The 25,982-nt window shown below is 41.7% G+C and overlaps 2 protein-coding genes across 6 annotated transcripts in view; one reads left to right on the top strand and one right to left on the bottom strand.

Moving 5' to 3' along the window:
• Window positions 1-8,631, bottom strand: part of LOC106573822 (zinc finger RNA-binding protein) — a 42,746-nt gene extending 34,115 nt beyond the window's left edge. For all 4 annotated transcript variants that reach the window (XM_014149188.2, XM_014149187.2, XM_014149186.2 and 1 more), the window contains exon 1: window positions 8,508-8,631. In XM_014149188.2, coding sequence (XP_014004663.2) covers window positions 8,508-8,560 — 53 coding nt within the window. In that variant the 5' untranslated portion in view covers window positions 8,561-8,631. The remainder of the gene's footprint in view (window positions 1-8,507) is intronic.
• A 1,128-nt stretch (window positions 8,632-9,759) lies between these two features.
• LOC106573823 (caytaxin) lies at window positions 9,760-24,930 on the top strand. Of its 2 annotated transcripts, XM_014149189.2 has the most exons (13): window positions 9,760-10,450; window positions 12,658-12,747; window positions 16,484-16,542; window positions 17,932-18,183; window positions 18,529-18,702; window positions 19,435-19,537; window positions 19,801-19,932; window positions 20,289-20,375; window positions 20,508-20,606; window positions 20,959-20,994; window positions 21,503-21,586; window positions 22,128-22,192; window positions 22,706-24,930. In XM_014149189.2, coding segments are annotated over exons 1-12 (1,152 nt in total). In that variant the 5' UTR covers window positions 9,760-10,448; the 3' UTR covers window positions 22,162-22,192; window positions 22,706-24,930. The 2 variants fall into 2 exon arrangements, with proteins under 2 accessions (XP_014004664.1, XP_014004665.1); XM_014149190.2 differs by lacking the exons at window positions 9,760-10,450; window positions 12,658-12,747 and adding an exon at window positions 15,213-15,457.
• Window positions 24,931-25,982: the final 1,052 nt, after the last annotated feature.

Genomic DNA, 25,982 nt, shown 5'->3' on the forward strand with positions numbered 1-25,982 from the left:
GGATACCTAGTCATTTTTTGCGTCATCACTACAAGCTATCATGACTCTCAAAAGCCGCTCTTTACTTCTGAAGATCAGCCTTTTAGGGGAGTGCTAAACTGATTCAAATTCGACACAAACCTTCAAATAGGTATGAAATGACACATTATATAAACTCTTTAGTGTTTTATTTACATTTTAGAGGCAATAAGGTGATAAGTTGGACAGATTGAGTGAAAAAAGCCGTTTCCCCAAACGACATCTCTCCTTCTCACTATCACGCCATAGGTTTAGCTTCCCCGCCCGCCATTTTTAAAAAGACCCGATGGAGCTCATTGCCTTCTTGAATCATGCAGAGATGGCGAGTGTAGAGAGTATAGAGATATTGTTATCCACGTCGGCACCAACGATGTTAGGATGAAACAGTCAGAGGTCACCAAGCGCAACATAGCTTCAGCGTGTAAATCAGCTAGAAAGATGTGTCGGCATCGATTAATTGTCTCTGGCCCCCTCCCAGTTAGGGGGAGTGATGAGCTCTACAGCAGAGTCTCACAACTCAATCGCTGGTTGAAAACTGTTGTTTTCTGCCCCTCCCAAAAGATAGAATTTGTAGATAATTGGCCCTCTTTCTGGGACTCACCCACAAACAGGACCAAGCCTGGCCTGTTGAGGAGTGACGGACTCCATCCTAGCTGGAGGGGTGCTCTCATCTTATCTACGAACATAGACAGGGCTCTAACTCCTCTAGCTCCACAATGAAATAGGGTGCAGGCCAGGCAGCAGGCTGTTAGCCAGCCTGCCAGCTTAGTGGAGTCTGCCACTAGCACAGTCAGCGTAGTCAGCTCAGCTTTCCCCATTGAGACCGTGTCTGTGCCTCGATCTAGGTTGGGCAAAATTAAAAATGGCGGTGTTCGCTTTAGCAATCTCACTAGTATAAAGACCTCCTCCATTCCTGCCATTATTGAAAGAGATTGTGATACCTCACATCTCAAAATTGGGTTACTTAATGTTAGATCCCTCACTTCCAAGGCAGTTATAGTCAATGAACTAATCACTGATAATAATCTTGATGTGATTGGCCTGACTGAAACATGGCTTAAGCCTGATGAATTTACTGTGTTAAATGAGGCCTCACCCCTGGTTACATTAGTTACCATACCCCCCGTGCATCCGGCAAAGGCGGAGGTGTTGCTAACATTTACGATAGCAAATTTCAATTTACAAAAAAAAAACAACAATGACGTTTTCGTCTTTTGAGCTTCTAGTCATGAAATCTATGCAGCCTACTCACTCACTTTTTATAGCTACTGTTTATAGGCCTCCTGGGCCATATGCAGTGTTCCTCACTGAGTTCCCTGAATTCCTATCGGATCTTGTAGTCATAGCAGATAATATTCTAATTTTTGGTGACTTTAACATTCACATGGAAAAGTCCACAGACCCACTCCAAAAGGCTTTCGGAGCCATCATCGACTCAGTGGGTTTTGTCCAACATGTCTCTGGACCTACTCACTGCCACAGTCATACTCTGGACCTAGTTTTGTCCCATGGAATAAATATTGTGGATCTTAATGTTTTTCCTCATAATCCTGGACTATCCGACCACCATTATATTAAGTTTGCAATTGCAACAAATAATCTGCTCAGACCCCAACCAAGGAGCATTAAAAGTCGTGCTATAAATTCTCAGACAACCCAAAGATTCCTTGATGCCCTTCCAGACTGCCTCTGCCTACCCAAGGACGTCAGAGGACAAAAATCAGTTAACCACCTAACCGAGGAACTCAATTTAACCTTGCGCAATACCCTAGATGCAGTTGCACCCCTAAAAACTAAAAACATCTGTCATAAGAAACTAGCTCCCTGGTATACAGAAAATACACGAGCTCTGAAGCAAGCTTCCAGAAAATTGGAACGGAAATGGCGCCACACCAAACTGGAAGTCTTCCGACTAGCTTGGAAAGACAGTACCGTGCAGTATCGAAGAGCCCTTACTGCTGCTCGATCATCCTATTTTTCCAACTTAATTGAGGAAAATAAGAACAATCCGAAATTTCTTTTTGATACTGTCGCAAAGCTAACTAAAAAGCAGCCTTCGCAAATGGAGGATGGCTTTCACTTCAGCAGTAATAAATTTATTAACTTCTTTGAGGAAAAGATCATGATCATTAGAAAGCAAATTACAGACTCCTCTTTAAATCTGGGTATTCCTCCAAAGCTCCATTGTCCTGAGTCTGCACAACTCTGCCAGGACCTAGGATCAAGAGAGATACTAAAGTGTTTTAGTACTATCTCTCTTGACGCAATGATGAAAATAATCATGGCCTCCAAACCCTCAAGCTGCATACTGGACCCTATTCCAACTAAACTACTGAAAGAGCTGCTTCCTGTGCTTGGCCCTCCTATGTTGAACATAATAAACGGCTCTCTATCCACCGGATGTGTACCAAGCTCACTAAAAGTGGCAGTAATAAAGCCTCTCTTGAAAAAGCCGAATCTTGATCCAGAAATTATAAAAAACTATCGGCCTATATCGAATCTTCCATTCCTCTCAAAAATTTTAGAAAAAGCTGTTGCACAGCAACTCACTGCCTTCCTGAAGACAAACAATGTATACGAAACGCTTCAGTCTGGTTTTAGACCCCATCATAGCACTGAGACTGCACTTGTGAAGGTGGTAAATGACCTTTTAATGACGTCAGACCGAGGCTCTGCATCTGTCCTCGTGCTCCTAGATCTTAGTGCCGCTTTTGATACCATCGATCACCACATTCTTTTGGAGAGATTGGAAACCCAAATTGGTCTACATGGACAAGTTCTGGCCTGGTTTAGATCTTATCTGTCGGAAAGATATCAGTTTGTCTCTGTGAATGGTTTGTCCTCTGACAAATCAATTGTAAATTTCGGTGTTCCTCAAGGTTCCGTTTTAGGACCACTATTGTTTTCACTATATATTTTACCTCTTGGGGATGTCATTCGAAAACAGAATGTTAAATTTCACTGCTATGCGGACGACACACAGCTGTACATTTCAATGAAACATGGTGAAGCCCCAAAATTGCCCTCGCTAGAAGCCTGTGTTTCAGACATAAAGAAGTGGATGGCTGCAAACTTTCTACTTTTAAACTCAGACAAAACAGAGATGCTTGTTCTAGGTCCCAAGAAACAAAGAGATCTTCTGTTGAATCTGACAATTAATCTGGATGGTTGTACAGTCGTCTCAAATAAAACTGTGAAGGACCTCGGCGTTACTCTGGACCCTGATCTCTCTTTTGAAGAACATATCAAGACTGTTTCAAGGACAGCTTTTTTTCCATCTACGTAACATTGCAAAAATCAGAAATTTTCTGTCCAAAAATGACGCAGAAAAATTAATCCATGCTTTTGTTACTTCTAGGCTGGACTACTGCAATGCTCTACTTTCCGGCTACCCGGATAAAGCACTAAATAAACTTCAGTTAGTGCTAAATACGGCTGCTAGAATCCTGACTAGAACCAAAAAATTTGATCATATTACTCCAGTGCTAGCCTCCCTACACTGGCTTCCTGTTAAGGCAAGGGCTGATTTCAAGGTTTTACTGCTAACCTACAAAGCATTACATGGGCTTGCTCCTACCCATCTTTCCGATTTGGTCCTGCCGTACATACCTACACGTACGCTACGGTCACAAGACGCAGGCCTCCTAATTGTCCCTAGAATTTCTAAGCAAACGGCTGGAGGTAGGGCTTTCTCCTATAGAGCTCCATTTTTATGGAATGGTCTGCCTACCAATGTGAGAGACGCAGACTCAGTCTCAACCTTTAAGTCTTTACTAAAGACTTATCTCTTCAGTAGGTCCTATGATTAAGTATAGTCTGGCCCAGGAGTGTAAAGGTGAACGGAAAGGCTGGAGCAACGAACCGCCCTTGCTGTCTCTGCCTTGCCGGTTCCCCTCTTTCCACTGGGATTCTCTGCCTCTAACCCTTTTACAGGGGCTGAGTCACTGGCCTACTGGTGTTCTTCCATGCCGTCCATGGGAGGGGTGCGTCACTTGAGTGGGTTGAGTCACTGACGTGGTCTTCCTGTCTGGGTTGGCGCCCCCCCCCCCCCCCTTGGGTTGTGCCATGGCGGAGATCGTTGTGGGCTATACTCGGCCTTGTCTTAGGACGGTAAGTTGGTGGTTGGAGACATCCCTCTAGTGGTGTGGGGGCTGTGCTTTGGCAAAGTGGGTGGGGTTATATCCTGCCTGTTTGGCCCTGTCCGGGGTATCATCGGATGGGGCCACAGTGTCTTCTGATCCCTCCTGTCTCAGCCTCCAGTATTTATGCTGCAGTAGTTTGTGTCGGGGGCTAGGGTCAGTCTGTTACATCTGGAGTATTTCTCTTGTCTTATCCGGTGTCCTGTGTGTATTTAAATATGCTCTCTCTAATTCTCTCTTTCTCTCTTTCTGTCTTTCTCTCGGAGGACCTGAGCCCTAGGACCATGCCTCAGGACTACCTGGTATGATGACTCCTTGCTGTCCCCAGTCCACCTGGCCGTGCTGCTGCTCCAGTTTCAACTGTTCTGCCTGCGGCTATGGAACCCTGACCTGTTCACCGGACGTGCTTGTTGCACCCTCGACAACTACTATGATTATTATTATTTGACCATGCTGGTCATTTATGAACATTTTAACATTTTAACATTTTGACCATGTTCTGTTATAATATCCACCCTGCACAGCCAGAAGAGGACTGGCCACCCCTCATAGCCTGGTTCCTCTAGGTTTCTTCCTAGGTTTTTGGCCTTTCTAGGGAGTTTTTCCTAGGGAGTTTTTCCTAGCCACCGTGCTTCTTTCACATGCTTTGCTTGCTGTTTGGGGTTTTAGGCTGGGTTTCTGTACAGCACTTTGAGAATATCAGCTGATGTACGAAGGGCTATATAAAAATAAATTTGATTTGATTTGATTAGATGGGCATCATGAAGGTCTCGTCCTTGATTTTGTTGGAAAGGGGAGAAATTGTGCTTTACATTGGTATTGATATTACAGTTGATCTGGAAGCATTATGTTTTTGGGGCGCTAAAATAAGGTCAATTGTACGGACCAGCACGATGTACAAAAGTGAGTGAGTTTACGTTACCAAGCTAAAGCTTGCTACCCCAGAAGTTGCGGTCGAGCAAACGATGCTTTATTACCAACGCGGTATTGTAAATGCATCGTTCGTGGCCAGTGTTTGCTGACTACTGTATCTTTTTTGACACGCAAACACGCAAACTGGGTTCCATAGTATGCATGTCGTGAAGCTAATAGCAGTGACGCTATTACTGTGTAACTCCAGGTAGGGAAACATCGGAAAAATAGCACACTTGGCAGTGTTAACTGGTGCTCAACCAGTCAGCGAAAGCCAACATCACCCACTACAGAGAACGGTTGATTGTCAAGGGCAATGAATTTCATTATCTTGGCTTTAATAGATTTCGCCTTTGAGATGTCTCGCTGTTATTTTGTTACTCTTTCAAATAGAGGTTGACCAATTATGATTTTTCAACGCCGATACCGATTATTGGAGGACCAGAAAAAGACGATATCGATTAATCGTCCGATTTTTATATTTATAATAATGAAAACTACAACAATACCGAATGAATAATTTTATTTTAACTTAATATAGTACATCAATAAAATAAATGTAGTCTCAAATAAATAACGAAACATTTAATTTGGTTTAAATAATGCAAAGACAAAGTGTTGGAGAAGAAAATAAAAGTGCAATATTTGCCATGTAAAAAAGCTAACGTTTAAGTTCCTTGCTCAGAACATGAGAACATATGAAAGAAGGTGGTTCCTGTTAACATGAGTGTTCAATATTCCAAGGTAAGAAGTTAAGGTTGTAGTTATTATAGGACTATTTCTCTCTATACCATTTGTATTTCATATACCTTTGACTATTGGATGTTCTTATAGGCACTATAGTATTGCGAGCCAAATCTCGGGAGTTGATAGGCTTGAAGTCATAAACAGCGCAATGCTTGAAGCACAGCGAAGAGCTGCTGGCAAATGCAGGAAAGTGCTGTTTGAATGAATGCTTACGAGCCTACTGCTGCCTACGACCGCTCAGTCAGACTGCTCTATCAAGTCATAGACTTAATTATAATAACACAGAAATACGAGCCTTAGGTCATTAATATGGTCAAATCCGGGAACTATCATTTTGAAAACAAAACGTTTATTCTTTCAGTGATATACGGAACCGTTCTGTATTTTATCTAACGGGTGGCATCCCTAAGTCTAAATATTGCTGTTACATTGCACAACCTTCAATGTTATTTCATAATTATGTACAATTCTGACAAATTATTTACTGTCTTTGTTAGGAAGAAATGGTCTTCACGCAGTTCGCAACGAGCCAGGCAGCCCAAACTGCTGCATATACCCCGACTCTGCTTGCACAGAACACAAGAGAAGTGACACAATTTCCCTAGTTAAAAGAAATTCATGTTAGCAGGCAATATTAACTAAATATGCAGGTTTAAAAATATATACTTTTGTATGGATTTTAAGAAAGGCATTGATGTTTATGGTTAGGTACACATTGGTGCAATGACAGTGCTTTTTTCGCGACTGCGCTTGTTAAATCATCACCCGTTTGGCGAAGTAGGCTGTGATTCGATGATAAATTAAGAGGCACTGCATTTATTATATGCAACACAGGACAAGCTAGATATGTAACTGTGTAGGTTCCGTCCCTCTCTTCGCCCCAACCTGGGCTCGAACCAGGGACCCTTGCACACATCAACAACTGACACCCACGAAGCATCGTTACCCATCGCGCCACAAAAGCCGCGGCCCTTGCAAGGCAAGGGGAAACCCTACTTCAAGTCTCAGAGCGAGTGACGTCACTGATTGAAACGCTATTAGCGCGCACCACCGCTAACTAACTAGCCATTTCACATCGGTTACACTAGATAAACTAGTAATATCATCAACCATGTGTAGTTAACTAGTGATTATGTTAAGATTGATTGTTTTTTATAAGATAAGTTTAATGCTAACTAGCAACTTACCTTGGCTCCTTGCTGCACTCGCGTAACAGGTAGCCAGCCTGCCACGCAGTCTCCTAGTGGAGTGCAATGTAATCGGCCATAATCAGTGTCAAAAAATGCCGATTACCGATTGTTATGAAAACTTGAAATTGGCCCTAATTATTTGGCCATTCCGATTAAATCGGTCGACCTCTACTTTCAAATGACTGCTTGACTACACCGCAGACATTGTGGTCTAGTTTAGGAAAGCTGTGTTGCATGTATAGCGCAAAATTTTACATGGAGTCATTACATCATGTACCTTCGTTATATAGGTATGCACGTCAGCTTTGACATCGGTTTTGCACATCGGGCATTAAACTAGATATCAGCCGATACCTTTGTTGGCATTTTTAGCTAATATCGGATGATTCCTATATTTGTTTTATTTTACCTTTATTTAACTAGGCAAGTCAGTTAAGAACAAATTCTTATTTTCAATGACGCCCTACCGGGGAACAGTGGGTTAACTGCCGTATAGTTAGGCAGAACGACAGATTTTTACCTTGTCAGCTCGGGGATTCGATCTTGCAACCTTTCGGTTACTAGTCCAACGGTAGGCTACCCTGCCGCCCCAAATGTTTGCTGATATATCGTGCATCCCTAATTCTAACTGTAAAATAAGTTGGCAACATTCTTCTAGACTGCTGACTAATTTATTTTGAAGTTGTCAAGTACCTCAACTCATCTAAAAGTTGACTTTACCTTGAACCTTCGACTCCTTTGAGTTGCTATGCGTCTATACTTAAATGTAAATTCTTAAACCCTTACCGTGTAACGTTACCTATGTTTGTCCTCTGTTGTTGCATAACGGTTTGCTGAAATCCATACTTTTAATATAATGTTAATTCAATCGACTGTTTCCTCATTGTTGCTACTCTAAAATGGCTATTCAGCTCATGTGTCAATTGAATCTCAAGAAGGAAACAGTTGGTTTGTATTTGATCAATGTTTTATTAAGTATGGATTGCATCCAATCTGTCGGCTCTATTCATGGCATTTATACCCGCATAGTTTAACAACTGAACGTGGCTCAAGTTTTCAGCAAATTCACTTTGCCCAAAACGTGACAGGTAGATAGTTTCAAAATTAGAAAACTGACCAGAAACTGACTTTCAGCTAATTCGTGCGTCCCTGCCGCTAGAGAAAAAGATAACTAGTCATTATGCCAAAGTAAGATACTGGTTGTTTGTGATTGTTACACAAATAATGTAAGCAAGCTAGCTCGACAACTAATATTTGGCAAATTAATGAGACCGTTTGAGGTTTAATTCTATTCCAAGTGCGAAGCGCTCCTTAGCCGGGCAAGACTGGGACCTGCTTGCCTGGCTACCTAATTTCGCTAGCATATCCATTGCAATGCACTCCCAAGGCCTCGAGCTTGCAATATCGCACCAGCAATGAGGCATAGCTACTCATCGCAATAAGACGGGACGACGACTCGAGATGGGTGCATGCTACCCATACCCAGAATCGATGTAATTACCTGTACTGAGGACCGGCACCATGCGTGAATCCATAATAATTGCTTGCAGCCATCTTGGAATCTACTGTACTGGGAGTCGGGGACAGACAGGATCTGCTGTCTGTCACGTGTCTGTCATCTATAATCGCGCGCATGCTTCGACATTTAAAGGGGCAATTCGCAGTTGAAACAATAACAAGGCAAAGCTCCCGCCTCTGTTTTGATTTGAGGGATGAGCCTGGAGAAATAGAGGGATGGGCCTGGAGAAATAGAACCACTCTCAAATTAATAGACAGAGCTATGGATCCAAGAACTCCATTATATAAAAATGATAGTTTTGACCATTATTTGAGGCTATAGTGTTTTAAAAAAAAAACATTTACATTGTTTACAAACATTGGAGTAAAACAAGCATATATTTTGGGTTCTGATGGGGTACGACAGTTGAACTAAACTCATGAGGCATTAGAAGTTATTCAAGACATCGACGGGTATATATAACTAATCTAAAATAAATGGATGTAACAACTGCAGATTGCCATTTTAACTCTAGATGCGCTGGGACAATGTATTTCACCGTTTAAAACCATAGCTATAAATGTGTAGCCTACTGTTTGTGTGAAATTCTGTTATTACAGTATCAGTTTCTCGATACATTGTTGCAATAATAAACCGCTTTGCTTGTAGCCAACAGTAGCTTCTGCGACTGAGATCGGGTGGTTTGCATAACCAGGTACAAAATGTAGGCTATTAGAGGTATAGAGGTAAGAATCATGCAAATATCCATCCTAAATGGAATGGTGAAATGTTGTATTGGTAGCCTATCAGTGCACTGTGTAGAGCAAATGAGTTTCAGTTGAAATCAGTTTACATCCGTATAGGCCTATATAGCTGAACATTTATAGTCTATTCTGTTTAAAATCTACAAGCTGTGCAGAGTCCATACTGATGCAACTCAACTAGTGGTGAACGAAGCGTGTATTAAGGGTCAGACAAGTGCCACATATAAGACCTTATGGTGTGTCCCACTGGCATTGAATGGCCGCCTGCCGCCACCACTGCTGCCTAGGGCAGAATGCTCCATAGAGGGAAAGTCCACTACTGCAGCTGTGCATAAAAAGGGGAGAAGGAAGGACAAGAATGGGTGGAGCATAAGCAGCCGGGTGAGAAATGTGTGGATGAAAGGGGGATATGATTGGTGGAGAACTGAAGTGAGAGAGTGAGACTGAATAAGTGAGTGTATGGGTAGAGGATGGGGAGGCGATGTGTTGAGTGTAGAGAGAGAGAGAGAGAGAGAGAGAGAGAGATGCTGTTGCCAGGGAACAGTCGGCATAGAAGACCATTCACAGCAGCTCATGGAGTAAAAACACAAAGAGAGACTTGATATATTTGTGGTGTTTTTAGAATAAACAGGCAGATAGGAACAGGAGGAGTATCCCAGTATGGACTGGAATAAACCAACATGAGCAGAGAGGATAGTACAGTATAACTGCTGAAGAGGAATTGGCACAGATGAAATAGCTATTATGGGATGGAGAAAGGAGGGATTATCACAAAAGGATTTAGAGTATAAATAGAATTACATGGGCAGAATAGACAACCAGAAACAGTCATAATGATACCAGCATTGATGCCTTCAATTTAAAGGGTTGAGTGGAACTCTAAAGGAGCCTGTCACTTCAGTCTTCACGGCCAGTCTCTTTCACATTCTCCTTCCCCAACAGAGGTGGCCAGGGGGGGTTAGGGAACAGAGCTGCCCCCTGTCTTCAGACACCTGCTGCTGCCTTGACACAGGGGATGTAGAGAGAGAGGGGGGCGCCTCACGAGACCCATGCATCAAACCTGGTCTGAAGGATTACAATTCCTAGCTGTCCAATCTTTACATCAGTGAGTAAGGAGGGTGGATGCACAGGGACGCACAGACGGACGGACGGAAGAGATTCAAAGGATCTCTTATTGCCCATGTGAGTACTACGGCCGCTCAGACCAGATGCCCTTGCGTTCTTCCTCTACTCTCTTTCTTATACTCTCCTTGTACACTCTGTGTGTGTGTGTGTGTGTGTGTGTGTGTGTGTGTGTGTGTGTGTGTGTGTGTGTGTGTGTGTGTGTGTGTGTGTGTGTGTGTGTGTGTGTGTGTGTGTGTGTGTGTGCGTGTGTGTGGTAAATGTGTAGTAGCTCATGAAAACCATTTTCTATTACATCAACTCAGTAGGACTAGATGATAAAGGAAGACTGTTTCCATTGTATTCTGCTCTTGCATTTTCCTTGCAGATGCATACTGCACACTACTATAATTCCTCTTCATTTACTCAAATACCTGGCAGAATACTGAATACCCTTCCTGTCTACAGGCATAGCCTCCATTTGTATGCCCTCCAGAAAAGTAGTACCATCATTTCGTTGTCAGTGTCTTACCTTAAAGTATTAGGATCCTATAAATATCTGTGCATGGACATTATAGTGAGGGCACAAAAAAATCCATAGTGTTTTATAAATGAAAGATGCGGGCAATTGATTACCTCTCATGCTAGTTTGTTTTTCTTCTTCCCTCCGTAGTGATAACATGCCAGCTCTCTTTTCACTTGACAAATTATAGTTTGGATAGGATACTGTATTACTTCACTAGGCACAGACTGTTGGGTGTAGGAGGGTATGCAAATTATTCTGGCCACACAATAAGGCTCACGGTTGCACACTCAATCGAAGTGACATGTTTTGTGGGTTATGGCTGGGGTATTCTGCTATGCCCTTGGATATAAAGGACACTTCCCTATAGCCTCTGAGAGTGTGTATGGTGTAGATGTATACATTATATATATAGAGCCGGACCTACCTAACCACTCCTCTATCTTTGACAATTAATATGATTTTACAAAGACATTATAAAACCATAGTACATCTTACAATGCATTTGAAAGTATTGCCGGACAACAACATGATGTAGACGATCATCGGAACATTGTGATGTGTGTAGGACATTGCCTTACAAATCGTAGTGTTATCTCCTTATTTATTTTTGCTGTATTTGTGTTGTGTGAATTCTCAGAGTAAGTGTTGCCACTTACCCACAGATCGGTACTGTACTTAAGGAGCCCTCCGTCAGTGTATATGTTTCTATAAATATGTCCACAGCTGACCTAGGGAACTTACTGTATGTCACTCAGTACACCCCCAGTCAGGCTTTGTTGATTTTCCACATGAGTGAAGAGGTACAAAGAGAGTAGGACTTCAGTTCCATTAAAAAACATCGGTCCCATTCTAATGCAATGAACCATACAACCTCAGCAGTAAATACACTGTGTATCTGACTCTTAATAACATTACATTGCCTCTTTCTTATTCAACACCGTGGATGATGGTAACGAAAACTGAAACCTACGTTACACTTACAAATTTACCTCAAAAACAGAATGTCAGTGATTACTCTACGGTGCACTAACTAATATTACATTTACATTTACGTCATTTAGCAGACGCTCTTATCCAGAGCGACTTACAAATTGGTGCATTCACCTTATGATATCCATGATGTTAACACAGCTTGAGCTACCTGTAGGCAGTATTATTACGCTGTAGGCCTGTCACTGTCTATTTCAACTAGTGGCAGACAGACAGGATAAACCTGAACACATCAAAAAGGTGGCAACTGGGCTGAGGATTAGCAGCTGAGGAGGAGGGATTCAGAGTTGATTTCTCCTGGACTCTTGGATTCCACCTAGGAAATTCCTTCATTGTGATTGACTTTGAGTGAAGCTGCAAGGGGACCTGAGTCACATGTTCCTCACATGCTACATAGGGGGATAAACGCCCCGTGGCCTAGATTAAGCCTCTCAATTGAAATGATAAATACTGATAAATGAAATAAAAATCCTAATAACTGTACCATTGTTCCTTTTGTACAAACTCATTCTCTGTCTTATAACGGAGGAATTATCTGTGTTACACAAAACATGGGCTTATTGAAGTTGCCACTTGCACTTCATACCTGAGGATTGGTTTGATTTGGTTTAAGGTAATTTGATAATATAATAATAGTAGTGATGGTGATCAGTGATCACTATAATTGTGATGTTGCACTTTTCAAAAAGCTCAAAGCGCTCCATTGTAACAAGTGATTGATTGATTATTGTTGGTTAGTTAATTATGCATGGTCTGTCGCTGTGTGCCGCAGGCCCCTCTCCTCCCCTCCATGGAATGAGGCGACTGTAAGAATGGATAACATGGAGTATAAAGACGAGTGGCAGGATGATGACTTTCCCAGGTGGGTGTCAGACGATTTTGATAATGCTGTACTTTACAGGGTACTTATTACTGTGTATCAAGTATTGTAATAACTCACCGTTACATTGTACTTACAGCAGTAATCCAACAGCATGTACAGTATACGTAGCCTAAAATGTAACCGCAAGGATTACAATTAAGCAATAAGGCCTGAGGGGGTGTGGTATATGGCCAATATACCCCGGCTAAGGGCTGTTCTTAGAAATGACGCAACGCGGAGTGCCTGGAAACAGCCCTTAGCCGTGGTATATTGGCTATATACCACAAACCTGAGGTGCCTTATTGCTATTTGTTGTCATGGCATTGTTCAATACTTGTTTCTGATTGGCTTGAAGCCATTCTAGAGCATGCATTATTTCCCTATAACGCACAGCATATTTGCACAGTAGAATTCAATGGCTATAGTTCATACATGTTCTATATTTGAGCTGCTTTTGGAAGCAAAAGTTGAATTGAAAACATTATTTGCATTGTAGATTTTCATAATGGCAAGCTAGGACTGATGGTTTGGTTAGCTAAACTAGCAAGTTTATTTGTTTGGTTACCACGGCAACTACTGTAGCTATCTAGTAAACTTGCTAGCTACAGTACCTCAGGGATGTTGAGCACATTTCCACTGGCAAATGAATACATTTCTAGTGGCAAATATGTTCAATTATAGCTATAGTATAAAAGGGACAATCAACTCAGGGCGCTATGTGTTCTCTGGAAAATAATGCAACACCGTGGAAGGTCGGAGAACACACCTTCCACGTCGTTCATTATTTTCCATAGAACAACATAGCCCCTCGTTGATTATCCCTTACATAAACTGGTTACCAAAGTAATTAGAACAGTAAACAAGTAATTTTGTGTCAGCCAATCAGTATTCAGGGCTCAAAGCCCCGGTTTATAATTAAGCAATAAGGCCCGAGGGGTTGTGTATAACGCCAGTATACCACTGCTAAGGGTTGTTCTTATGGACGACGCAACGCAGAGTGCCTGGACACAGCCCTTAGCCGTGGTACTGTATATTGGCCATATATCACAAACCCCCGAGGTGCCTTATTGCTATTATAAACTGGTTACCAATGTAATTAGAGCAGTAAAAATAACTGTTTTGTCATACCCATAGTATACGGTCTGATATACCACGGCTGTCAGCCAATCAGCATTCAGGGCTCGAACCACCCAGTTTATAGTATTTGTTATGTTGTACTTGCAAGAATAATCATACCGTAAAAAATAACACTTTAGAATGTTACTGTGTGTGTGTTTTTTAACACCTGGGCATCGGTACTGAGGAGATGTGATGGGTGGATGGCATTTCATCACAACTGGTAGATGACAATGACTCATGTTTGCAGTGATGTTTGTTGTTGAATTACAATAATCAGCTTCAGCAAAATGTGCTTGAGGATTTCCCAGTGGGCTAGCTCCATGCAGCTGGTCTAATTATAGACTGGGTTACCCAGCAGATACCCCCATCTACTGAAATCAACCTTCTCTGAAACTACAATAGCTATATGACAATATATGCCTGAAACATTCACAAACACTGCATTGATAAAGATTAATTGGCCTCCAATAACTGAAGAATTACGAAGAGAACTTGATTTAGGCGTGATATCTCCCTTTATTGTCACTATGAGGTGCACGGAGATCAGATACTTGCTCTGTAGGAGCGAGAGTGCGAGTGCGAGAGAGAGAGCATCCTGACACCAGGCAGCATCCTTTCGCTCTCCATCTGCAGCCTGGTCACATAGACTAGACGTAATATAGTAAAAGTAAATCCGGGACACACAAATTTGTTTGTTATGTTACAATTGGTATGTTACATAAGAAAGAAGGTTACTAAAGGCAAAAACAAATGTAGGGTGTTTGTTTGGGGTAGATGGGTGGACGTATAACGCAAACGTCTAGCAATCCAAAGGTTGAGTGTTCGAATCTAATCACGGACAACTTGAGCATTTTAGCTAATTAGCAACTTTGCGACTACTTACACATTTTTTGCTACTTTGCAACTACTTAGCGTGTTAGCTAACCTTCCCCTAACCCTAACCTTAACCATTTAATCTAACTCCTAACCCTAACCTTAACCAGTAACCCTAATCCCTAGCCTATCTAACGTTAGCCACCTATCTACCATTAGTATTAGTCATCTAGCCACCTAACTAATTTTAGCCACAACAACTTGGATATCGTAACATATAATAACTTTTGCAAATTCATAACATATTGTATGAATTGTAATTCTGAAAATATTGAATGAATTGCAATTCATAACATATCATACGAATTGAAATTCATTACATATCATACGAAATGAATGATGGACATCCACAAATGAATACATATCATACTATTTGGAGTGTCCGGATTTACATTTACTATGTTGCGTCTACCCCTGAGTCCAGGTTGCCATCTGAGGGAGTGGAGGCAGGGAGCATGTGCAGCTCTCATTAAATGACAGTGGGCTATGTCATGTGATGCAGCCAGGAGTCAAAAACACAGCATCACCAGGAAAATGGTGGCAAGTCAGCTTTAGGGAAGAGGAGGAAGAGAAAAGCAGCAGCTCTGAAGGATGATGTGCCTGAGGCTCACTATAATCGACTGAGATAAGGGAATGCATAATATTATAGGATCTAGGGTTGTGAAATCAATTAATTGCCTGGATCATCTTTGAAATCATCCTTCTCCTTTTTCATAAGGTAAGCTCTTATGATATGATATTTCAGCCCTCGTCATTTTAGGAGTAGAATATGGCCTGACTGCTTGACATTTTGGATTATAATACCCTTTGTTAGATATCAGTCCTATTTAATTTCTTCTTCATGGGTTTCATTTTATGTAGGAAAATGGTTATTGAACAATGGAAGCTTGTCAGTAGTGATAGCAGTAGTCTGTCTTCAGGGACGCTAGGTCGGACACCTTGCAGAGTAACGGATGCTCTTGTCATTTATTATTGCCAGTCATGTTGTTTTGGCAACACTCTGTTATGGACTTTCTGCTCACCCTGGGATGTTAGGATGAAAGGATATTTTAGGATGATGCAGCAAAGCAAAGTGGAACTGTATACCTTATATTTCCTCTGTGCCTCTTGGTATTTAGTTGAAGTTGTTGTTGTTTCCCCCTGTATTATACTCTTCATTCCCCTCCTCCTTCTCGTCATTGTTTCACATTACAATAGGTGACACGGGAAATTACACCTCTTGTTACGGGGTAACATAACAGTGTGTCTGCCTCCCTGTACAGAGAATAGGGGGTTTTGACATACCACCGCCTCTCCCTCCCTCCTCTCAACATGGCAGGGCTATAATCTAAAGAGCTCCCTGGGGAGATGCTAATAACCATCCAGCCTCTCTCTGTGTGCTCCCTTTGTGGTGCTGAGCCAGATCACTGACAATCCCACTGACATGATTCAAACCAAATCAAATCAAAGTTTATTTGTCATGTGCGCCGAATACAACAGGTGTAGACTTTACAGTGAAATGTTTACTTATAGGCTCTAACCAACAGTGCAAAAAAGGTATTAGGTGAACAATAGGTTGCTGGCATATGTTAATTTTTCACCATCTGCAATGATGTGATACTGTACTAGTGTGCTTCCAGGACTATTTGGGGTTTGGTTTATTTGAATAAAGTCTGACTGGCTGGTTTTAGGGTTCCGTCATGTCATGCTATTGTGTGTGGCTGTGGCTCTGACAGAATGCTGTGCCTCTGTGTTGATTTTTCAGACCACTTCCTGAGGACGGTGACATGGAGTCTTCCTGTGGTCTCACCGATGACAAAGCCTGTGAGTAACTTTAAAAGACTCTGTGACTGGCATTAAGTACCTCAATTAACTTACACTACATGGCCAAAAATATGTGGACACCTGCTCGTTGAACATCTCATTCCAAAATCATGGGCATTAACATGGAGGTCTCCCCTTTGTTGCTATAACAGCCTCCAGTCTTCTGGGAAGGCTTTCCACTAGATGTTGGAACATTGCTGCGGGGACTTGCTTCCATTCAGCCACGAGCATTAGTGAGGTTGGGCACTGATGTTGGGCGATTAGGCCTGGCTCGCAGTCGGCGTTCCAATTAATCCCAAAGGTGTTCACTGTGGTTGAGGTCAGGGCTCTGTGCAGGCCAGTCAAGTTCTTCCACATCGATCTCAACAAACCATTTCTGTATCTACCTCGGTTTGTGCATGGGGGCATTGTCATGCTGAAACAGGAAAGGGCCTTCCCCAAACTGTTGCCACAAAGTTGGAAGTACAGAATTGTCTAGAAGGTCATTGTATGCTCTAGTGTTAAGATTTCCCTTCACTGGAGTTAAGGGGCCTAACCCGAACCATGCAAAAACAGCCCCAGGCCATTAATCCTCCTCCACCAAACTTTACAGTTGGCACTATGCATTGGGGCAGGTAGCGTACTCCTGGCATCCGTCAAACCCAGATTCGTCCGTCAGACTGCCAGATTTGTATTTGTATTTATTATGGATCCCCATTAGCTGCTGCCAAAGCAAAATTAAGGCAGTTGTTGAAGCTAAATGAGTGTTGCAACCGAGGACAGATGATTTTTATGCACTACGCGCTTCAGCACACGGCGCTCCTGTTCTGTGATATTGTGTGGCCTACCACTTCGCGGCTGAGCCATTCTTGCTCCTAGACATTTCCACTTACAGTTGACCAGGGCAGCTCTAGCAGGGCAGAAATTTGAAGAACTGACTTGTTGGAAAGGTGGCATCCTATGACGGTGCCACGTTGAAAGTCAGTGAGCTCTTCAGTAAGCCATTCTACTGCCAATGTTTGTTTATGGACATTCCATAGCTGTGTGCTCGATTTTATACATCTGTCAGCAACGGGTGTGGCTGAAATAGCCGAATCCACTAATTTTAAGGGGTGTCCACATACTTTTCTGTATACAGTGTAAGTAACTTCAGCAGTATTACTTTATGAATAACAGGGCATTATCCAATTGTCATATTTTGCTGATGATTGTTATATTGTTAAAAAGGCCACTAAATATATTGTTCCAAAAAAATAATATTACTTTATGACAATAATCCTTGCCTCACACACTGATGCTTTAAAACCTTTTTTTCACATGCTACTTCATAAACCCTGCAACTCTGAATTCAACTGGATGTTATGTGTGTACACTACCAGTTACTAATGCGTCTCACCTCCTCTGCCGCAGCTCCCCCCAACTCTTTGAATGTTAGTGCAAGTGGAGGTGGCGGAGGTGGAGTAGTGTCCACCCATCGCAAGCGCCGTACATTAGTGGCCCCGGATATCAACCTGTCCCTGGACCACAGCGAGGGTTCCCTGCTGTCTGACGACTTCCTGGATACGCCCGACGACCTGGACATCAACGTCGACGACATCGACACCCCTGACGACAACGACTCTCTGGAGTTTATCACCAATGGCAATGAGCTGGAGTGGGAAGGTGAGTAGGGCTCATGGGGCATGGATTAATGGTAGCCCTGGTACCAGCCTGGTAGCTCTTGTGCCATCCTGGTAGCCTGGGTGCCAGTCTTTCTGCTTTAGACAACCTGTTATTTGGCTAAATGTAGTTCGTGCAGAAACGGTCTGGCACCCACATCGGCTAGATAAATAGCTGCGTAGGACACTAATGTTTATGTCCACAGCCAAACAGCACAAAAGCTAAGATACTGAAGAGAAATACAAAGGTGGATGACATAAAATAAATACATTGTGTCTCACTCATACAAATACATTAGCTTCACATTGTAGCATAAACACCTTTCAACTTTCCACTATGTATGTCCAGATGATACGCCGGTGGCCATCGCCAAAGCGGAGCCTGGTGACGGAGAGGAGGAAGACTGTGCTGATGGGACGGGGGGTAACGGGCGCCTGTGGAGGACCGTGATCATCGGGGAGCAGGAGCACCGTATTGACATGCAGGTCATCAGGCCGTATCTCCGCGTCATCACCCATGGGGGTCAGTATCCAACCAACAGCATCCAGCCAACAGCATCCAGAAAACAGCATCCAGCCAGAGCCATAGATACTGTATACCTATTTATTTTATTTTTTATTTCACCTTTATTTAACCAGGTAGGCCAGTTGAGAACAAGTTCTCATTTACAAATGCGACCTGGCCAAGATAAAGCAAAGCAGTGCGACACAAACAACAACACAGAGTTACACATGGAATAAACAAACATACAGTCAGTAACACAATAGAGAAAAAAAGTCTATATACAGTGTGTGCAAATGAGGTAAGATAAGGGAGGTAAGGCAAAAAATAGGCCATAGTGGCAAAATAATTACAATTTAGCAATTGAACACTGGAGTGATAGATGTGCAGAAGATGAATGTGCAAGTAGAGATACTGGGGTGCAAAGGAGCAAAAAAATAAATAACAGTATGGGGAGGAGGTAGTTGGATAGGCTATTTACAGATGGGCTATGTACAGGTGCAGTGATCTGTGAGCTGCTCTGACAGCTGATGCTTAAAGTTAGAGAGGGAGATATGAGTCTCCAGCTTCAGTGATTTTTGCAATACGATTCGACATAGTTAAACTCATTAACATTTAATATTCATGGAACTTTCTCTGCCAACATGGTGCCAATTATTAAATGTCAAACTGAGTTTACATCTGTAAATGGCTGTGCATCCAACATAGTGCCACCAACGGGATGAACTAACAGGCTCTACTCTCCTCCTGCAGGTTACTATGGTGAGGGTCTGAATGCCATCATAGTGTTCTCAGCCTGCTACCTGCCCGACAGCTGCTGTGCAGATTACCACTACATCATGGAGAACCTCTTCCTGTGAGTAACTGTGTTATTGATTTATGACGAGGCACCCATCAGAAAGCCTTGCTACGTAGTGATATTTTAAACTAGGTTATCATGCACAACATGCTATCATTAAAAAAAACACTTCAGAGAGAGCATGTCATACATCATGTAGGAATGTTGGATTGAACATTTACGCTGCCAGAAAATATAACCTGATTGAGATTTCTTTAGTGCTTGCAATGGCAGCAACAAAATGAACCTCAATATTTTTCCCTTCCACATTGCCATCTCAGGTATGTGGTTAGCAGTCTAGAAATGCTGGTGGCTGAGGACTATTTGATCATCTACATGAATGGAGCCACACCGCGGGGCAAGATGCCGGGCATAGGATGGCTAAAGAAATGCTATCAGATGATTGATAGGAGGTAAGGATATTTATATTTTATACTAACTACTGAACAACAGCTTGTTTAATGCGGACGTTTATGCTGTTGACATAGGATGGACGTGCATGACATAAACATCAACTGAGTTTAAGAAAAGTTCATGGAGCTACTGGCAGTCAATGGGAAAGGGATTCACTTATACTAAGCTGTATTTCCTTATTTCGTTTTAAGAGCGTTGGGCCAGTAAACGAAGGTTGCTGGTTCAAATCCCTGAGCCGACTAGGTGAAAAATCTGTCGATGTGCCCTTGAGCAAGACACTGAACCATAATTGCTCTGGATAAGAGCGTCTGCTAAATTACTAAAATGTAACTGCTTATTTGTGTTGTTTCTGTAGGCTCAGGAAGAACCTGAAGTCTCTGGTCATTGCCCACCCCACCTGGTTCATCCGCACTGTGCTGGCCATATCCAGGCCCTTTATCAGGTGACCACACAACACAACGACACATTAATAACACAGTTATATTATACATATCGTCACTGTGACTGACAATTTATAGTTGTACACAAAACATCAATATATCTTGTTGTTGTTGTATCCTGTTGTTATTTGCAGTGTGAAGTTTATGAATAAGATCCAGTATGTACACAGTCTGGATGAGCTGGCAGAGATAGTCCCCATGGAACATGTGCAGGTCCCAGAATGTGTAATGCAGTAAGTATCATCAACCATCATGGGGAGTAACTGAGCTGAAGACTTGGCTCCCACCATCATTCACTGACTTGCAGTGATTTACAATTTTGCTGGAGTAGACTAATAGATTATGTAAACTTGCAAGCAAATAATTATTCCTTCAGTGAAAAGACGTGGATGCCTGGCAGAGACTTTGAGGCAGTAAAGAAGTCATAGAAGAAGACATTTAAATATCAAAGTTTTTCAAATGGGAATTGATATGTTAATTATGTTATTCTCAGCCAAGGAATACATTTAAGATAGGATCTGTATTCCAACTTGAAAAGGATTTGGATAGGAATAGGAATCGTATGATTTTTCTTTCTTTTTACAGATTTGAGGAGGAGAGGATCAAGGCTCGGAGAGAAAGGTAAAATACATTTACATCTGATTTACACTACCGTTCAAAAGTTTGGCGTCACTTAGAAATGTCCTTGTTTTTGAAAGAAAAGCAAACATTTTTGTCCATTAAAATAACATCAAATTGATCAGAAATACAGTGTAAACATTGTTAATGTTGTAAATGACTATTGTAGCTGGAAATGGCAGATTTTTTATGGAATATCTACATAGGCGTACAGAGGCCCATTATCAGCAACCATCAATCACTCCTGTGTTCCAATGGCACGTTGTGTTAGCTAATCCAAGTTTATCATTAATCATTTACAATATTAACAATGTCTACACTGTATTTCTGATCAATTTGCTATTGTTTTAATGGACATTTTTGTAGGGGAAAATCATGTCTGACATGTCAAAGTGTAAATTACAAACATCAGAAGCGTTTTTAAACCTCAAATACACTACAAGTTTTAAATTTCCTCCAGAGTGATCAAACGAAGATCCTACATCTGTATTGTGTCCCTCTGCCTGTACAGGATGGAGCAGGAACAGCGGCAGCAGGAGCAGCAACATCAGCAACAGGCAAACCCACAGGAGTCTTCTTCAGCCAAGGCAGAGAGGTAGAGAGTAGACAGTTGCACTACAACGGCCTGTGTGTGATAGCCGAATTAAGCAATAAGGGACGAGGGGGTGTGGTATATGGCCAATATACCACGGCTAAGGGCTGTTCTTATGCACGACGCAAAGTGGAGTGCCTGGATACAGCCCTTAGCCGTGTTATATTGGCCATATACCACAAACCCCTGAGTGGCCTTATTGCTGTTATAAACTGGTTACCAACGTAATTAGAGCAGTAAAAATAAAGGTTTTGTCATACCCGTGGTATATGGTCTGATATACCACGGCTGTCAGCCAATCAGCATTCAGGGCTTGAACCACTCAGTTTATAATATCGTATAGACCAGGGATCTTTAACTCCCTCTTCAGCCTGGAAACCCAGTAACTCTCCAGGACCAAGGATGGAGATCCCTGGTATAGACCAAGCAGTAGTCAACATGTCCGTATGGTCAAGCAATATTTCCTGTCACTAGCAATATAGAAGGGAATGATGGGGAAACAATGTTACAGAGACATGTTTATTCATACTCATGTCATTTGCAGGCCCAAGTCAATGATCGCAGAGCAAGGAATCTGAAAAGGACCTCTTCCTCTATGTTCATCTCATGGTAAGTACACAACACTCCACTGCTCTTCTTATAGGGACCACAAGGTGGCACTGCATTCATAAATACACTGTACATTGTGCATAAGGTATCCACTGGCAGCCTTTGGCAGGAGCCAGGCCCATAGAGATCCTATTAAATTAGTTGTAAGATATAATTCTGTGGTCGTTAAACCACTTAAACAGATGTTTAACCACCAGCACCATTTGAACGTCTACTGTTACGTAATGTCCACCTGCTCAGTTTTTTTAAGAATCAGACCCTGTCAGTCCGCAATGGTATTATAAAGGAATGACCTGTCAAGTGCATACAGCCAGGTCTAATGAGTGGACGTGTGAAGAGTGTGTGTGTCTCACTGTGTCATCATGGGACTTTCAGGGATTAAGGGGTCATGCATGTTGCAGCCCCACTCATTTTTCAATAAGGCAAGCTGTATTGAATGAACTGTGTTCTTGTACAAGTTGTTTAAATCATTAGCCTCCTTCTTAATGATGGTGTCTTTTTTAATCTGTGCAGTTGCTGAAAGAAGTTTGGAGCATGGAAACAATGTTTAATAAGAAGCAAGAGGAAGGCCAACAAGTCTAAGAATACTTCCTAATTTATCAATATCAAGCTGAAGAAAGAATAATGATTTTTCCATCGTGATGTGAACCGACCTGACCCCCAGCACACACACACACACACATACACACACACTCCTCTGAAGACCTTAGGTTGCGACTGATTCCAAGGAATCAGAGGAAGGCAAAGTCCTGACAGGTACTCTCGCTGTTACAAAGACTGTACAACTGCATATGTTACTTCATTTTTACGACCGCTTGAAGCAGTTACTTTTCAACCCCCAAGTTCCCACCATGAGTTTTGTATCCATTTCAAATATAGATACCAGTGTGAAAGTGAAATCCCTTTGCATTAGTCAAGATGTAAGGAAAACGTACAAGAATATTGAAGAAAATGTTCCACAGGACATGTAAGAAAACAGGAATATTGTAGAACATTTTCCACAGGACATATTGCAACTGGTGTAAGCTGTCAGTAGCAGGCAGGCAGGTAACCAGACCTGTTTGATGTGTTGGAGGCTCTTGCGGGGACCACGGTAGACTAGACTTGAGGATGTAGTGTATGCTGAGAGGAGGATATGATCAAAGAGGAGAAGAAGAGGGAAGAGAGAGTCAAGCAATGCTTCCCAGAGAGCTCAGCAATGGTGTATGCTGTGGCATAATAAATGATCTTTCACCCATTAGCGCAATGCTACTCCTTGTGTAGACCAGAAGGCTTTGCGAGACATCAGATGCCTTCACCTTTGCTTTGTTTTTGACTCATAATGTCTCCTTAAACAGGCCTTATTTTTAATCTGCTGCGTTGCATGAATCATTTTGATGCCATTGTTCCATATTCCTAGATTGTTCTGGGGATCATTCAGTGCCCAACCAACCCATGTACCTTACATTCTGATGTGCCGCGCAAATTCTGTCTGTACATGAATATGAAGGCACACTGAAAGTAAGACCAACAAGACATTTGCTGTTTTTGACTGTAATCAAGAGGACAGCATTTAGTTTAAATTACTTTAGTCATTCATGTGATTTAATCACATCATTTTTCCATTGTGCTTTGTTTTTGGTGCAGTCAAAGCATGTCAACATGTTGCAAGCCTGTAATGTCCCTTCAGATGTCCTATAAGATAATAGACGAGCTGTAAACCTTCTATTGGATATTCACCTAATGGATGGTAGAGGGGAGGTAGTGTTATAGTTTTTATTTTTGTAAGAATTACATACATGATGTTTTGCCAGTGTAAGTGTTGTTTTGCACTATTGAATTTGATTGTCATTAAATGGTTAGCATAGAATATATCTGTGTATAGGTTGGCTTCCTAATACTGTATGTAACTCAAGATGGATTTTTTGTGCTATCGACATTTTTGTGCATTTAGTATGTACAATTTCATGCATTTTTGGTTACCTGTCTAGGCATGCACATCTATAGCAAGTATGATGATGAGAAATGTCTAGATGTTTCTGAAAAGCCATCCAACTTCAAAATGTTACTGTACCTTGATTCATGTAAAATTGAAGATAGACATTTTCTGTGGACAGGTATTGTGAAGATGATAATGGGCTGGACTAGAGATAACCGATATTCAAAGGACAGAGTAAGAAAATGTCTTCAGAAAAGTTTACGAAACATTCCGAACACTGGAACGTTTATTTTGCCTTTAAGATAAAAGGTAGGCCTAAACAAGGCACATAATTGCAGGAGTTCTTCTGTAGTCTCCCAATGTTGCTGGGGATAGTGCCCTTTTCTAAGGAATGTCAGTTCTTCTGAGTGCCTATCTATCTTTCAACCAAATTCTACACAGAAAACTATGATGTGGAATGTAAAAATATATTCTCTTAACACTTAGTTGACTACTGGGACTTTTTCCAAGTCATTGGTAGTAAACTGATTTTGTTGACAGTAGTGTATTTTGTTTTGGTAAATGTTCTCCATGGAAAGCAACTCCTGAGCATCCAAAAAAGGATATCAATCATATTTTCAGTCTTTAAAAGCACAATATGTTATTACACTGGATGATTTGAAATAGATCAGTGGGTAATTTGTCTGCTAGCATACTGTCTCTAGCTTATTAAAAACAAAATGCAAAGCTCAAAATGGGGATCGAAGATTAGCTATGTTCTTTAGATTGGGACGGTAAATTCTTCCATGTAAATAAAAAAATCAACTGTTCCACCCAACAATCTCTCTGTGACCTGTATTCTTCCATTTCTAATTGACACATTGCTGTAATGCATATCTTTCACACATTCAGAATGTATGGATAGCTTTCACTTGAATCGAACTTGTTGAGAGAAATACAGTTACATTTGCATTACCATAAAAGTAAGGGTGTCCAGGTGTTCACTGAGTTGACTTGAAGCAATGCTGGACTTCCCAAACAGGTGCTTGTTGGGGTTCAAATTAAGCTATTAATACACAGTCGTGACACACACATCCACATCCACTCTGACGAGTAACACGAGCCTCCCGGCTCTGTTTAAAAAAAAAACGGCAGTTACATCAGCTCAGCTGTATTAGTGACAGAGGCAGAGTTGGTCACTGGTCAGTCACACACATGGATTTAAATTAAGAATGGCCTTCAGCAAATGACATAGGACAATGTAATTGGCTGCACCATCAAAACAATTGCAGTCATGTATGACTCGCAGCACAAATACTGTACCTGTTTACTCATAGGAGTGTGAGAAGTATTGTGGTGTTTTGAACTAAAGCATATGCAATGGACTTGGTAGGCTATCATATGTGGAGAATGGAATACAGATTTTTTTCTACATGAAAAACTGGTACAATACATTTTGTTCTAAATGTTTTGATTTACAGTACCAGTCAAATGTTTGGACTACTACTCATTCAAGGGTTTTTCTTTATTTTTACTATTTTATATACTGTAGAATAATAGTGAAGATATCAAAACTATGAAATAACACATATGGAATCATGTAGTAACCCAAAAAGTGTTAAACAAATCTAATTATATTTTACATTTTAGATTCTTCAAAGTAGCCACCCTTTGCCTTGATGACAGCTTTTGCACACTCTTGGCATTCTCTCAACCAGCTTCACCTGGAATGCACTTCCAACAGTCTTGAAGGAGTTCTCACATACACTGAGCACTTGCTGACTGATTTTCCTTCACTCTGCGGTCCAACTCATCCCAACCATCTCTATAGGGTTGAGGTCAGGTGATTGTGGAGGCCAGCACTCCATCACTCTCCTTCTTGGTCAAATAGCC

The sequence above is a fragment of the Salmo salar genome, chromosome ssa16, assembly GCF_905237065.1.
Source record: "Salmo salar chromosome ssa16, Ssal_v3.1, whole genome shotgun sequence".
Taxonomy (NCBI): domain Eukaryota; kingdom Metazoa; phylum Chordata; class Actinopteri; order Salmoniformes; family Salmonidae; genus Salmo; species Salmo salar.

Excerpts from the sequence above, each read along its gene's own strand:
- LOC106573823 (XM_014149189.2), top strand. Across the intron at positions 16,543-17,931 it reads TCTCACCGATGACAAAGCCT|CTCCCCCCAACTCTTTGAAT; the intron begins GTGAGTAACTTT and ends CCTCTGCCGCAG. Across the intron at positions 19,933-20,288 it reads TATCAGATGATTGATAGGAG|GCTCAGGAAGAACCTGAAGT; the intron begins GTAAGGATATTT and ends TTGTTTCTGTAG.